The sequence below is a fragment of the Chinchilla lanigera genome, unplaced genomic scaffold (assembly GCF_000276665.1).
Source record: "Chinchilla lanigera isolate Chin_1 unplaced genomic scaffold, ChiLan1.0 scaffold00046, whole genome shotgun sequence".
In the NCBI taxonomy this organism is placed as follows: domain Eukaryota; kingdom Metazoa; phylum Chordata; class Mammalia; order Rodentia; family Chinchillidae; genus Chinchilla; species Chinchilla lanigera.
Window position 1 is genome coordinate 9,710,927 of NW_004955447.1, and position 16,282 is coordinate 9,727,208.

The 16,282-nt window shown below is 36.1% G+C and overlaps 2 protein-coding genes across 2 annotated transcripts in view; both read left to right on the plus strand.

Annotated features, from left to right (window-relative positions):
- Positions 1-1,228, plus strand: part of LOC102004531 — a 75,694-nt gene extending 74,466 nt beyond the window's left edge. Inside the window, exon 4 of the mRNA XM_005392954.1 lies at positions 1,100-1,228. Coding sequence (XP_005393011.1) covers positions 1,100-1,228 — 129 coding nt within the window. The remainder of the gene's footprint in view (positions 1-1,099) is intronic.
- A 10,547-nt stretch (positions 1,229-11,775) lies between these two features.
- LOC102004867 (DCN1-like protein 1) overlaps positions 11,776-16,282 on the plus strand; it is a 70,917-nt gene continuing 66,410 nt past the window's right edge. The window contains 1 exon segment of the mRNA XM_013518479.1: positions 11,776-11,863. Within this exon segment, the coding sequence (XP_013373933.1) occupies positions 11,776-11,863 (88 nt within the window).

Sequence of the window (16,282 nt, forward strand, 5' to 3'; positions counted from 1 at the left end):
AGAGGTGCATGAAGCCCTTTATATTTGCAAAGAAAAAATAAAGTAAAATAAAAAAGATATCTTTTTTCTTGCCAATTTCAAAATTCCCCAAGATTCATTTCCAGCTGTTGACTCTCCTTACCTAACATATAACGTATTATTCTTCATTTTGATGTTATAAACAAATGAGTCTCTCTACTTCCATTGCTACTATTCAACCTATACTATCAGTTTCTCAAAGCAAGCAGTATTTTCCATATGACTTGCATTGTGCTAGAGAACCATGTCATATGTAGGTGGAGAGTCAATAAAGGCTCTTGTGTTAATTTTGATAAAGAATGATGCACAACTTAAAACTCCCTTTTAACTCAGAAAAATAATGATGCTGCTAAAAAGGAATAAGGAATAAGAATTGGTTTGATAAAAATAGTATAAAATATAATTTCATTTTCATTTTCCTGAATAAAAATTTATCATGAAATAAATTCTAGTGTAAATCAGGTATGCTCAGGACTTAGTGAAGCAAGCTACCCTAAATAGATTGTGTTTCAAATATTAGTTAGGACATGTTATAAGATACTGAAAAGGGGCTTATATGTGTGCAACAAGGTCACCATGAGTAAGTTTTACCCCAAACTTATTAAATCCTTGGTGAAATGAGATAGAAAAAATGAAACTAGATTACATATTAGCCCGTGGGATAGGACTGTTCATGATGTTTAGATGATGCTTTTTAAAACCAAATAACCCTGACTCTAATAAATACAATGAAGTCTTGCTTTCATGTTGGATTGTGTTGTTAGGACCATGAGACCATAAAATCGAAAGTAGATGAGATTTCTCCTGAAGGAAAAAGCTCACTGTGATTCAGGTTCCAGAAAGAAATCAAGATGCGAGGCCTTACATTCGAGTGGTGCAAAAGCTTTCTTTTCTTTCCAAAATTGAAGTAAGATTTAGTCTGATTGCAAAGTATGGAAATTCTGGGGAATTTCAATGTGGAGTCTCAGATACTTTTGTCCAAATGAAAAACAATGTGCCATGAGGCAGAAAAAAAGAGCTCCAGAATTCCATGAAGTCCACACTGCTGAGAATCAGTTTCTGTGTTTTCCTCTTCTGAAAGCTGCCTGGTTCCCTGGACCTGTTGACATGGAGCCTTGGAAGCTGTGGCCCAGCCTCAGCTGCGCTTTGCTGGTTTGGCATCCCTCAAACGCAAGCTGCCCATGCATGTGATACACCAACAGATGTCTGAGTGATACAGCAGAGGGTTTCCTGTGTGGCCAGAATGGAGAGAGCAGCAAGCAGCCCAGGAGACAAGCTGTGTGTCCAAAAGGTGGACCCTTTATGATCACCCACAAAGCAGCAGCCTCGGGTTCGCAGAACAGAGATACTAAGCAGAGAAGTCACTTCACTGTGAGCACATAAAAGGCAGTGCTCTGGAAAAGGCCTCTGAGATCACGGACACCCTAAGGAAGATGGATTGCCAATAAGTAGGCCAGCGAGAGTTCAACCAATCATAATCCGGGTATCAATTATTATTTGTTAACTACAGACTAGCAAGGAGAAATTAAGTGTAATAATTTTTTCAGTTATTTTCTACCCCTTTCCAAATGTCACTGGGGCTGTATCCTTATTACCTCAAATCCCTCTACTTAGTGCCATCTTAACCGATGAAGCTATTGTCTTAGTTTAAGCCAATGATATCTCTTGATCAAATTACCACAGCCATCACCTGAATGGAATCTCTGCCCATCTTATGTAAAGTAGACAAATTATCTTCATAAGATGTGAATCTAATTAGATAAAAGTGTTTTTCTTTTAATTGCTTGCTGCTGGCTCTGTATTGTGCATGTTATATTGCACAGGTATATGCATATATAAACAGCAAGCCCTAACTAATTTGCTTGCTGAATATATAGGCCGACATTTAAGGAGCCTGCATTTACCTCAGTTAGCCTTCAAACTACCATAATGCCATTAATATTCAATGCTCTTTCAAGCTTCCAACTTTTTGCATATGTTATACCCTCTATGTAAGATATTCCATTCAGCTTCTACTTCTTACCAGACAGGTGCTGTGCCACTGAGTTATATCCTCAGCCTCACCATCTTCTTCTAAAATATTTTTTTCTTTTCTTATTAAATTTCTTTTAATAGTTTACCTCTCATAAAAGTTATCTATGATTCTTTCTCACTACTATATATGCTAAAATGAGGCAAGTCTTCCCAGTAGGGATATTTATAAAATGTCGGAATTTCTAATTATTTTATAAGTAAAAGAACTGTTTCTCTTTCACTGCTGCATCTCAAGCTTTTAATAACAAATCAAACACAGGATAGGTACTGAAAATGTTAGTTGAATACATTAATAACTTTCCAATATTCATGCAACTATTCTGGGAGTTAGAAGCAATTACCATCCCATTTGTATATCCAGGAAAACTGAGAATAAGAAACATTACATGCACTTTCGAATGTAGCACAGATAGCTGAGGACACAGCCAAGAATCAAAATTGGATCCTTTCATTGCAAATCCGGTACATCCTCTGCTATATCGCCTTGTTACATAGTTTTGTAGATGATGTGGTATAGCATTTGTCTACAAAAACATCCTATTGCTAGAATGCTGCAAGGCTATAGTATAGATATGAAAAGTCAATATTACAGAGGTGCTCTTACGTAAGAATACGTATTTAAATAGAATATGTCTGTCCAAATGGTTCCATACTTTAGTGTAGATCACAATTATGTGGGGAATTTGTTAATACAGATCATTAAATTGGTAAAGGAGGCTAAGGATGAGCCTATACTACTACAATTCTACAGCTCTATTCTGGAAAACCTGTGAAAGAGCTTCTCTCTATGTTTCCTTTCCAATCTCTGTTTTACAATTAAATTTACTTTTTAATTGTCCTTGTAGAATACACAAGTGATAAGGAAATTCTGAATCAACCAGATACTCAGAAAATAGGGCCAAACAAGGTTCAAATCTAGTACTGGCAAGAACCACTCTTGCTTCTGCCAAATTTATTCTGGCAAGCCAAAGATCCTGGGAATGTGGGAACCACAAACAAGACCACAGTGGCTGCACTCCAGGGTTTGTTTCATTCACTGGACATCTTGAATTCTAAATTTCCAAATATCTGTTGGGTGGAAATGTTCCACCCACACAAAGGCATGAATGAGTTTTAAATATTGGAGAAACTCAGAACTGGAAAACTAATAACCTTTATGCTAACCACAGATGCCTCAAAATTATATTTACCAAAGAAATGAGTGGACAATGCTTCACCTCACTAGATATCTCAATTTAGAACCACAGTTCTGTTTTATTTCATCTTTTAGCTTAAAAATTCATATTTCAAATGTTTGTTTGTTTCACCGGTTTTGTTTTCTTCCATGCATCTGTTCATTTGTTTAAGTAAAATCATCTACTTTTGCTTCTGTTTTCCTATTTATAATATCACATCTGCTTACCATATTTATTCTTAATTAATTTATGATAAATTACAATTTCTGCCTAACCCTTTAATTTACACTTTGGAGTTAATTTGTATTTATCAATAGATAAAGTTCTGTCCTTCCTCTTTGCAGAGATTCTAGGGCTTCCAAGAACTTAGGTGTAGAGGGCTGTTTGTTTGTAAGGTAAGGATGTCTCTTATTTTAGGCTTATATCCACAATTGATAAATGTATATTATTTATCCTGTGCTTAACCCTTATATAACCCTTCATTGTAATTTTTTCATTTAGTATTGATAATATATTGAGCTGATATATGAATCCCAGCTTGTGAGACTATTCTAATGGAATCCAATAAAATTCTATTAAAAGTTAATAAAAGCACTTAGTAGATAAATGTCTACAGAGTGTTTCACCACACAACAGCAGAATAGCTATTCCTCTCAGCTTCACATGGGACAGACTGCAAAATAGAACACATGCTAGCCCATAAATAAAAATTATCCCATGTGTATTATGTGACCATGATGCAATAAAAATGAAAATCAGTGGCAAAAGAAACAACAATTAAAAAAAAACCTATATGAACACCTGGAATTTAAGTAACACCCTCCTGAACAATCAATGAGTCACACATGAAATTGAGAAGAAATTAAACAGTATCTGCAATTAAATGATAATGCTGATATAACATATCAGAACTTACAGGATGCAGTGGAAGCAGCCCTAAAAGGAAAATTTATGATAGTGAACTCTTACATCAGGAAAACAGAATGAGCCCAAATAAATGACTTAATGGTGAATCTCAAACTTCTCAAAAAATGTAGAACAAATCAAACCTATCACTCATATGTGGAAGAATATTATGAACATAAGAGCAGAAACTGTGCAATCAAAGTGAAGAAAACAATAAAAGAAATCAATAAATTTAAGAGTTAGTTCTTTGAAAGATTTTTTTAACCTTTCTTTTTTTTTTTTTTTTTTTCTTTTTTGAGACAGGGTCTTGCTATGCAGTTCAGGCTGGCCTTGAGCTCACTTGCTAGCCCAGGCTAGTCTGGAATGCTCAAGGATCCTCCTGCCTCAGCCTAGAAATACTGGCTCAATACTAAATGAGTGCTGGGATTACAGGCATGCACCACCATGTCCAGCTGAAAGATAAAACATAATTGATAAACCATTAGCCAAACTTGTCAAAAAGAGGAAAGAAAAGACTCAAATTCATGCAATTAGGAATGAAAAAGATAAATCACAATGTATTCTGTGGAAATCAAGACCAATCACCTTAATAAACATAGATGTAAAAATCCTCAATAAGATATTTGCAAATGGAATGCAGCAAATAATGAAGAAGATTATTTTCCATAACCAATTTCTCTTATGGGTTCATGGATGGTTCAAAATATGCAAATCAATAAATGCAATACACCATATCAACAGAGCCAAAGACAAAAATTACATGATCATCTCAATAGATGCATAAAAAGCATTTGACAAAGTCTAACACTCATTCATGACAGAAAAAAAAAAACTACAGAAAATTAGAATAGATGACCTTTATCTCAATCTGAAAAATGCCATCTATGACAAAGTGTCAACATCATACTAAATGACCAAAAACTGAAATTAGAAAAACAACATCTTTCATAATAGCATCAAAAAAGTGAAATGCTTAAGAATCAATCTACCAAAAGAAGGAAAAGATCTATACATTGACAATTATGGTACCCTGAAAACAAGATATTGAAAAGAATGTCAGAAAATGGAAAGATATCCCTTGCTTATAGGTAGGAAGAACCCACATAGTGAAAATGGCCATACTCCCAAAATTATTATACAAATTTAATGTAATCCAATCAAAATACCACTAGCTACCTTACAGAACTAGACAAAACATTCCTAAAATTCATTTGGAAGCAGAAGAGGCCTAGAATAGCAGGAAAAAAAAAGAAAGAAAGAAAGAAAGAAAGAAAATCCGAGATAACAAATGAAAAGTAGGGAGCATCACAATCCCCAACTTGATTTTTGCTTCTCTTTTTTTTTTTTTTGTGGGGTACCAGGAATTGAACTCAGGACCTTGCACTTGCCAGGCAGGCACTTATGCCACAGAACTATATCCTCAGCCCAATCCCCAACTTGAAATTAAACTATGAAGCTACTGTGATAAAAACAGTATGGTACTGGCAAAAAATAGCAGACCTGAGCATCAGTGAAACAGATTAGAAGATGCAGAAATAACTCCAAACATACTCAGCAACCTTATCAAAGGAGCCAAGCACATTCACTAGAAGAAAGAGAGCCTCTTTAACAAATAGTGCTGTAGACTCCATTTTCTGTCAAAGACATGCATATCATGTCTCTGACCATATACTAAACTAAAATTGAAGTGGATCAAAGAGCTAAATATTAAAACAGAAACACTAAATCTACTGGAGGAGAATGTACAGGACACTTGAAAACATAGCTAGGCAAAGATTTCATGAGCAAAACCCTGATGAGAAAATACTGAAAAAATAGAAATACTAAAAAAAAAATTCCAAATGGGATCCCACCCTATTAAAAAGCTTTTGCACAGCAAAAGAAATCACCAACACAGTGAAAAGATGACCCACAGAGTGGGAAAAAATTTTAGCCACTTTTCCCTCAGACAAAGGATGAACACCTAGAACATATAAAAAAAGTGAAAAGCATCAAACCCTCCCCAAATTTAAAAACTCAATCCAGAAATGGACATCTGAGGTGAATATACACTTCTCAGTGGAAGAAATACAAATGACAAAAAAAATATGAAAAAAATGTTCAACGTCACTAATCAGTCAAGCATGCATATTAAAGCAATCCTGAGATTCATCTGACCCCAGAAAGAATAGTTATTATTAAGAAATCAACCAGTAACAAATGCTTGCAGGACTATGGGGAAAAAGGAAACTTCTCCACTGTTAGTGCAAACACTGTAGAAATCAGTGTGGAGATTCTTCAAAATTCTAGGAGTAGAGGTCTCATTTGAACCAGGTATTCTCTTCCTGCGTATCTTCCTGGAAGAGTTTAAAAAATCATACATTAGCAATATTACATTAGCATACCCATACATTAGCATACCCATACATTAGCATACCCATACATTAGCATACCCATTTTTATAGCAGCACAGTTTGTAATAGCTCACTCTTGGAAACAACCCAAATGCCCATCGAAGGAATGAATAAAAAAGATGTGGGCTTTTAAAACAATGGAATACTACTCAGACACTTGAGATCTTTCTGGGTAAATGGATATACCATGAGACTATATTGTTAAGTGAAATAAGTCAGATGCACATGTGTAAATATCACATCAGTTCTGTAGTGTAAGACACCAAATGTATAAATAAGGACCAAAGTATATTAAATGTATTGTGAAGTAGAAATAAATTGTTCAAAAGAAAACAAGGAGGAAAAGAGAAAGGAAAGAAATGAAAAGAAAAAGAGGGTCCATACTCTTAAGTGAAATAAATCGCACACACATGTTTAAATGTCACATTGTTTCTCTGGTGTGAGAAATTGAAAGGATCGGTAAGGACCAAAACATATACTAGATACTGGGAAATAGGGAGAAAATATTCAAATAGGGAGGAGAACAAGGGGTGTGGGAGAGGGAAAGGAAAGAAGAGAAAATAAAAAAGAATAGAAGAGAGAAAATGGAAACAAAGCTGTTGTAAACAAGGAAGGGTAGAAGGTTTGAAGGGAAGGGCAGGGATAGGTAAAAAAGAAGAATCACGATACATCATATACAGGGACAAACTCCCTCTGATGAATGTGACCGTTGTGTACATCTAACATGTACCAATAAAATTAATCAAAAAAAAGTTAATAGAACTAAAAAAAAAAAAAATACCATCAAATATTTCCCAAAGTAGCCCTTGACAATGTCTTTCATGACGAATGTTCAAGTCAACAATTTAAAGTCAGCAAAAACGTCCTTCTGTAGATGTCTTTCTCACTGAACCATCTCATGGTCTCCCCACAGTATGATCCATCTTTCCCTCTGCCAGTGTGCTGCCCTGCACGGAACTCCACCTGGGTGGCTTCTCAGAGGGACAGCCTCAGGCCTCTGCTGGTTTCCTAGGCATTATCTACGGAGGGCCTCCAGTTCTCTTCTTGATCTAATCTGTGGTTATCATACTTCCAAATGGGGTCATCAGAAGAGTTTCCAGTTGTGACTTCCTACTCTAAAACACCTGTTTTCTTCCCCAGAGTCTTTAAATTTCTAATGCCCTTGAGATAATATACTCAGGAGGGGTGCAATTTTTTAGTGCACCTAGAGGATTTAATATACAGAATGCCAGGCTTTACCATCAGAGATTCTGACACTGTCCCAGGTTGGGACCTGAACATGTGCAGTGCTCACAGTGATAGTGATGTTGCCAGGTGCAAACTCAACTTTTGAGAAGAGCTGTTGCAATAGAAGTATGCACCATGGGGCTGAGGACGTAGCTCAGTGGCACAGCACCTGCCTGGCAAGTGTAAGTTTGTGAGTTTGATTCCCCGTACCAAAAAATAATAATAATAATAGAAATACCCACCATAGATCAAACTTTGCAACTGCATTATTTGCTAGCTGTGTGACAGTAAACAAAAGACAGTGTCTGAAATTCTCACTGACTTCACTAATAAACATTAAAAATGACAAGCAACACCACATAAGGTTGTTGTGGGGATTCAATAAAAATGGAAACACTCACACCACATGCACTCTCACATGGCATTAACTATGACTGAAGAATGAGCTCTATTAATGTCTAGTCTTTCTGACCCCCTTTTCCTGGCTGAAGCATTCAACATGAAGAAGCTCAGTGGGGCTCTTCACAGAGCATTTGCTCCCCTTCCACTGTGGACTGCAACAAACCTAGCATGACTGACTCAACACCAAGATAGGCTCTCATCCTCTGAGACACAGAATTAGTTGTTCTTCAAAAAGAAATACTGATCATTTCTCTAAGAGTTGTCAAAGGGCTCCAGCTACCTCACCATTACTCTCATTAACTTCTCTGTGAAAAAACCAAATGGCAGAAGGGTTCCAAGGGACAGGTACCCATCAATGACTGTAACTCAGTTGAAGGTCACTTGTTTAAAAGTCCCCAAACGTCCTATCTTTACAAACCTTCCTAAGTTATCCAAAATGAACTTCAGCAGGAGAAAACCTGGCTGTGTTCCTTCTGAGCAAAGGGAAATGAAGGTAAGTCTGTCTGCTAGTTTGTTTTGTTTTGTTTTTTCTCTTTTGAGAGTAGTTTTATCTTAAATCAAATAAATATACACTAACCAATAGAAATTGTGTTTTCTTCAAAGCTTTCTTTGGGGTGTCAAATTTGCACTGTCAGTTGTAATCTGATTGCCTATTGGCTGTGAACATGGAATACTTGGCAAATAGAAACTGGGAGCAGTATGCCAGCGAGGACAAAATAGGAGGAGGACCTAAAATCTTCCCTTTCTTACTGAGCACTCACTTTGTTCAAGCTTTATTAAGTTGAAGCACTTCACACATCCTCTTATTTGCTGTAATAATCCCGTCATAAAACAAGGTGTTCCACACCCACTTTATGTATTCTAAAATTGAGGATTTGAGAAGAGGTAAAGAAAGCTAGCTAGTGGCAGGATCAGGTTTGAAGCTTGTCTTTCTAAAGTTTGTTTCTTAATCATCACACCGGGGGCTGGGGATTTAGCTCAGAGGCACAGCACCTGCCTGGCAAGTGCAAGGTCGTGAGTTCGATTCCCAGTACCGGAAAAAAACAAACAAACAAACAAACAAAAATCATCACACCAAATTCCCTGTCATTAGCACCGAGAAAGAACCCCTAAGAATCCCTTATTCCTAAGGGTTCAGAAGGGAATATTCAAAGATGAATGAAGCATACATGCAAATGTGGCAAATCTCAACAACTGCTGAATCTAGACCAGTAGTGTCTCATGTTTGTTGTACTATTCTTTTCTGTATTCACTATTTTGCAGACTGCATGCACTATTCTGTTGCACTGAGGGTTTTTTTGTTTTTGTTTTTCAGTCATATTATTTTTTTTCATAATCAAAATTATAGGAACAAGAAACATTCACCAAACTTCAAAAAACATTGTCATTGGGGAAAGTTCAGAATATGGATCAAAAAAAAAAAAAAAAAAAACAAATAATGCAAACAGCATTCCAAAGGAGAATTTGCTGAAGAAATTGATATTATTTGTATTAATGTCTTGGTGCAAGTCTTTCCTTAATTCCATTAGCTGTGATATTGGGGCCCATGTCTGTGTAAAGCTGTGGAACTTTGAGTGTCCACAGATCTTCCTGTACTTTCTTTAGGCACCTGAAATCATCATGGAAGTTCTCTTATTCATTTCAGTGGCAACAACCTAGCACTCCTAAGACAATCCCCAGAGATATAGTGCCTCCTCATACTGTTTTTCTGTCTCCCACCCCACTCCTTTTAAGTGTGGTTTTGGCTTTGTAATATTCATGTTTGCACCACATTGTATTTGAGAATATAACAATTTTTTTTCTCAATTCTGGCATCCGTTTGTAGAAAGAACGTTGCCTCTAAAATGTAAAACAAGGTTTAAAAAATTAAATAATATTTATTTAACACAATTTGAGTCACATTTTTAATATGATAAGCAAGTTAAAGTGTATCTTTTAAAAAATCACATAATACCCTTACACTGCGCAACTACATATTTCTGAAGATCCTAAATTTATACAGCCAATATTATAATCTATTTAAATGAATGTGAAAAACATCACCCAGAAGGTTTGTACCATAATGATTCAATTTAACACCAAAAATCAGGCCTGTCTCTTTCCATATCTATCAACAACATATTTTACATGTAATTCATTCACAAAATATAATAATTCACTAGAAAATTTTTAACACCACTAATCATCCTGCAGGCTGCAGGCCCAGTCATATAATTAGAGCCAGAATTTTCTGGTTACAAAAGTGTTTAGAGTAAGCCAAAGAAATTCAGAATTTCTGAAGGTAACACCCAGTTATTACGTTTGTGAGTTAGTCCTACAAGATCAGTACAGTGAGGGAAGAGAAAGTGTGAGCTTCAGACATGGGCTATTTATTTTCAATTTTTTTGTATGCAATTTGGGTAAATTCCCCGACCACTTTAACCCTCACATTGTGCGTTATGAAATGACAATAATGATAGCAACTCTAACACACTACTGTTGCAGAAATAAAATTTTTAAAATTCATGTAGAATGTAAGACACAGGGCCTGTTGACAACTAAGCACTTAATCCATGCTGCATATGATCATCATGATTATTATTTCCATGCAGTAGTACCAAACTCAGGTCCGAAACTAACCTCGTCCTAATCTCTAAATTTGCTCTTTCTTTTCTATTCTTGATTCTTGTTTAATGAGTGGATTGTGGTCTTGTTAAATAAGAAAATGAGAAATCTCATTTTTTGTTGGTGGTGCGGGTGGGTTTTCTTGGTTGTGTTTTGTCTTCGTTTGTTTGTTTGTGATGGGGTGCTGCTATGTTACCTTTATACCTGTTATTTAACTGTAACGTCTTCTTCGGATTACACTGCATCCGTGATTTCTCACTAGTAGCGCTGTGATTTGTCTTCTCTCCTGCATGTCCTCAGATCCACGCCCTTATCGTTCCCCACCCAATGACTGCAAAAGCTCCTTTCTTCCAATCTTACCCTGTCTCATCTATCACCCCATAAGGTTTCCAAATAACAACTCTTAATTATCATTTTACTTTCTTTTTTAGAAGTATGTAATAATTTCTTATGGGTTTTCAGGTTACTGCTCAAACTTGACAAATCACATGTGTATGATCATCTCTAAGCCTTTCTAAAATCCCTATTACTTTTCTATGTGTAGGAAATAAACTTTGGCTCTTAAAGCTTATTATCTCACTGTTTCTATGGGTTGGGAACTTCAGGGATTTACCTGAAGACTCTGCTTCAGAATTCTGTGCTAAGGCCACAATGTAGGTATCAGCCAGGGCTACAGTCTTATCTGAAGACCAGTATGGAAGATAGTCTGCTTGAAGCTCCTTTACAGGGCGGAAGTTAGTTTCCGGGAGTGCCCACATTCTTCAGTGGGGATGTGCCACCGGTCTCTTTTTGATCCTAGCATGGTGGGTTTCTCTGAAGAGCTGCTAGCAATCTGGAAGCTTGCTTCCCTAGAGCTAGCAACACAGGAAGACAGGCAGAGAGAGCAAAGAAATAGTGAGACAGAAATCAGCACTTTTGAAACTTAATCTCAGAGGTGAAATCCCTTTGCATCAGTCACAAACTACTCATTAGAGGTGAATCGCTAACTGTAAGTCATACTCAAAGAGTGAGCCGAGATGTGGGAAGGGCACAAAAGCCGGAACACCAGGATTCAGGAATCCCTGGGGACCTTCTCGGATGCTGCATTGCAAGCCCTTTATATTGGTAGTAAAACAGGCATTTATTCTCAAAACAAAGTGGGTGAAAAAAGCAACACGAGAAGACAAAAAATTGAGCAAGCAAAGGGATGAATGATATATTGCTTAAACACCTCATAGAAAAGTAAAACCCAAGTTCTTAAGAGACTAAGCCAGACAGAGGCTAATCGATTCACAATTCAAAACTTACTTCCAAAACCTAATAGTGAGTGTACTTGAAAATGAGGGAGAAGCGAGTAAAGAGGAAGCAGGAGTTCAAAAAGCAAAGCACATAATGCAGGTCTCAGAAGAGGCTTTTCAAGATGACAGAGTGTGACACAAGCTGAAGAACAGACAGTTCGAACTGGAGCTGAGTTGCCCCTTGTAGAGGACAGCATGTGCTAAGAGTGTGGGCTGCAAGAGGAAAATTAAACAGAGAGGCTATCTGACATATTTGATCCTATCCAGGAAAGATTTTCAATTTCACCATAGCTTTGAGGACTAGATAATTGCTAGGGTGGGCACAAAGCTAAGAAAATGAAAAAAAATAAAAAGAATACAAAGAAACACAAAGTTCATTGATTATTTAAAAAGCCATATATAAAATAAAGGAGGTGTAATGATAGTGCACAAATCTCAGCTGTAAAAATCTATTCACAGGTTTTGAAGTGAATATTTTACCAAGTTTATTGTAACAATAGGAGGTAAAGTGTGCGTGTGTGTTTATGTATGTGTGTGTGGAGAGAGAGGGAAGTAAGTGCCTTGCTTTATAAGATATGGAATATCTTATATTCCATACCTGCATAGGGTAAGGATAGTCTCCAATAAATTATATTTATAAGATATCTATGTGCAATTTTAACACATATTAAGAACTGTACAGACACATTGGTCAAACCCTCCTGAAATCCATTGTTAAATCTAATCCCAGGGACTGTATACTCAGTGGAAATTCTCAAAAGCAAAGTTAATTTAAAATAAATCCCAACACAAGGTAATTATTCTGAGATATTTTTTCCTTATTTTAAAAAATGTATTATTAGATGCGACATATTATACTTGCAAATTTATATAGATTTTAACAGGAAATCCAAATGGAATTAGAAAATCACTGATGATGATATAGTTCTGCTAGTTCTTAACTTACTGGCTTCCACTGGCTTCTTATAGAAAAATTCCCAAGCTTTAGTTTAAAAATGTATTATGACTTCAGGCAAATTACTTAAGTCTTTAAGTCTTTATTTCTGTAAGAGTAGAGGAATGCATATTTCCCATATTTGAGATGCATATCTCTAATGTGGGAAAATATGTCAAATATGAAAAAAACAAAATATATAAATTTTAAAAATGAACTAGCTCTTATATTCCATACCTGCATAGTGTAAGGATAGTCTCTAATAATTTGCAATATATTTCAAAATAGCTAGACAAATCCAAAGCTTTCCAACACATGTGGATAATAAATGTTTGATGATGTGGAAATGCTAACTACATTTATTTGGTCATTATACATGGAATATATGTATCCAATTATCATAGCATATTCCACAAATCTGTACAAATATTATGTGATAATTAAAAACTTTCTAAATGTAAACCAATTGCAAAAGGAGGGAAGAAAGAAAGGCAGGAAGGTAGCAAGGAAGGAAGGAAGGAAGGAAGGAAAGGAGGGAACAAGGGAGGGAGGGAGAGAAGGAAAGTAAAAGAAAGAAATATGGAGGTTAATTCAAAAGAACTAAAGGGAAGGGGTCTAGGAGGAAGTAAGGCCCAACTATCATATTTTTACAACCTTTATAATATAAATTCTCTTTTTAAAATGTGATATATGTATTACTCCGATCAAGCAATACTAAAATTTTAATATATCCTTTATAAATAAATGTATTATAGAAAAGATTGCTTTTAATAATACCTTCAGCTTCATCTGTAGTCTTCAAAACTGGAAGTCAGTTATAAGCAGTGTATTAAAATTAGCCCCTGCTTCCCCAGGCCATTTTGTTCCTGAGCTGCTTTCTCTTCTTTCTACGCAGTCTTCTCTGTCTGACTCCTGCTCCCTTGATCAGGAGCAGCTTAGACTTTCCTTATTTTGACCTATGAACTGGGTGCTGGCCTTGTCAGCCCCGTGTCCTGGACACACATTACAACAGGACTGGTTCTCACACTGTTGTGCATCACTTCAACTTTTATCTGCATCTTTCCACCTCTCTCAGAAAATGTTGGCAATATTGTTGGCTGTCTGGTTTATGCCTCGTTAAAATTCCTTTATGAAATGACTTGTTCAGTATTTTCAATGATACTTGGTGATGTGCCTTTAAAAGTCTGATGTTCACATTTAAAGTAATTGTTAAAAACTATGTTATGTATAGTTATTGTAATGTATTAGACAGGAGTATGAATTCTAGAGCTTGATTTTCTTCATGCAAATTCATACTTCATGACTCTTCTAGAAAATTATTTAAACAATTTATGTCTTACATGAAAAATTAGAATGATAAGTGAACTTTCTGAGAGAGACGTTGGATTAAATAAATATTGAAAAACACTAAAGGCAGTGCAAGGCTCATAGGTACAGGAACCTACTTTTGTTTTAACTTTACCTCCATGATCTACAGAAAACTGAGATGACATTTTACTATGATCATGTTACTAGCTCTTTGCCTAGTGTGATACTTACGACTGTCACCTTGGCTTGATTAAGAGACTGGTAGAAATGTGATTGGATCAGGGAAGCACCACACTCATCACTGCATTTATTCATTGATAAGTTCCATAGCTTAATATGTGTTCGGATGCAGGGTTTAGTTGGAAATAGGTTACTGGGGGTTTCTCTAGCTGGAATATCCTGTCTGGCACTCTTACCCTGTATTCTGCTTCCCTGTCACCACGAAGGGAGGAGTGTTGTTCCGCCACACACATCCATCATGACATTTCCTCTTTGGAATTAACTGACCATGGACTGAATCCCCTGAAGCCATGAGCTAAATTTAAACTCTCCATTTGGAGAGACAAAATGTCAGGCATTTTGTCCCACCGTGGAAAGCTGACTAACACAACTTCTTGCTTCATACATTTGGATTTTCCATATAATGTAGAGTAGTTCATAATTTCTGGAGAAGTACACCTTATTTGTGGATTGTACTGTTTATAAGTAGGAATGGCCAACCTTTTTCAATTTAACACTTTCAAATCTTGAATTCTATTTTGTCTTGTGAGGATATGCTGCTCCCTGCTTCCACCCATGCTCAAACTGGCAGTCGAACCCAGCACCTTATACTTGCGAGGCAATCTGTCTACATTAAGCTGTACCCCTAGGCTTCTCGGGGGTTGAACTTTTCTGTTTGTTTGGTTTGAGACAGGATCTTGCTGTTTCCCAGGCTGGCCTCAAACTTGTGATTTTCCTGCAACTGCCCAAACATCTGCCCCCAGCTAACATCTACTTTTAACGCTTTCCTTTTTCTTTGCTCCTCATTTTGAATGAATCTGTTGCATTCTTTACATTTCAGTTTCAGTTGCCATATTAATGCAGTTCTAATGTGTCACTTAGATGGATTTCAACTGGAGCCTGTGCAGGGAAATTACTCGTTGTATAAAGAGGTTTAAATATATTTATTGTCAAAGTTGGTGGGCTTCCATAGATTCTTATTGTACTGGTTACTTTTTCAGTTTATTTAATTTTCTCTGTGCAGGTTTTCTTGAATCTTTATTTTTGTAGTCTATATAATGAATTAGTACTTTTACTTTTATAGGAATTTGTAATATACTATTGATTTTTATTTAGATCTGCATTTGTCAAATCATTGACATTAAGAGAAAAGAATACCCAGATTCCTTGGAAATCAGAAAAATTAATAACCACTTTCAAATTTCAGTGTATGTTGCTTAGAATTTTGCTATTAAAATGTCATATATATATATAGTCTTTCTGAGACAGGGACTATGCAGTTCAGGCTGGCCTTGAGCTCACTTTTTACCCAAGTTGGTCTTGAAGTCACAATGATCCTCCTGCCTCAGCTTCCCAAGTGCTGGGATTACAGGTGTGTGCCACCACATGTGGCTTATATTATATACATTTTTCCTCTGCATTTACTTGTGGACATTTTAATGTTTCGGTTTCCAAGTAAGTTCCACTGACATCTATGTACATATTTAAATTTTATGTTATTTCAAAAAGTTGCATAACTAGCATAAGTCCTAAAGAAATATCCAATATTTTTCCATATAAATTAATGGAAGTACACAGGATAGCTCAGTGTAGAATACTGAGGTGATAAATAGGCATAAGCCTACCCATCAAAACTGTCCTTAAGGGGGCTGGGGATTTAGCTCAGCGGCAAAAGCGCCTGCCTGGCAAGCGCAAGGTCATGAGTTTGGTTCCTGGTACCGGAGAAAAACCAAAAAAAAAAAAAAAAAAAAAAAAAAAAAAAAAAAAAAAAAAAAAAACTGTCCT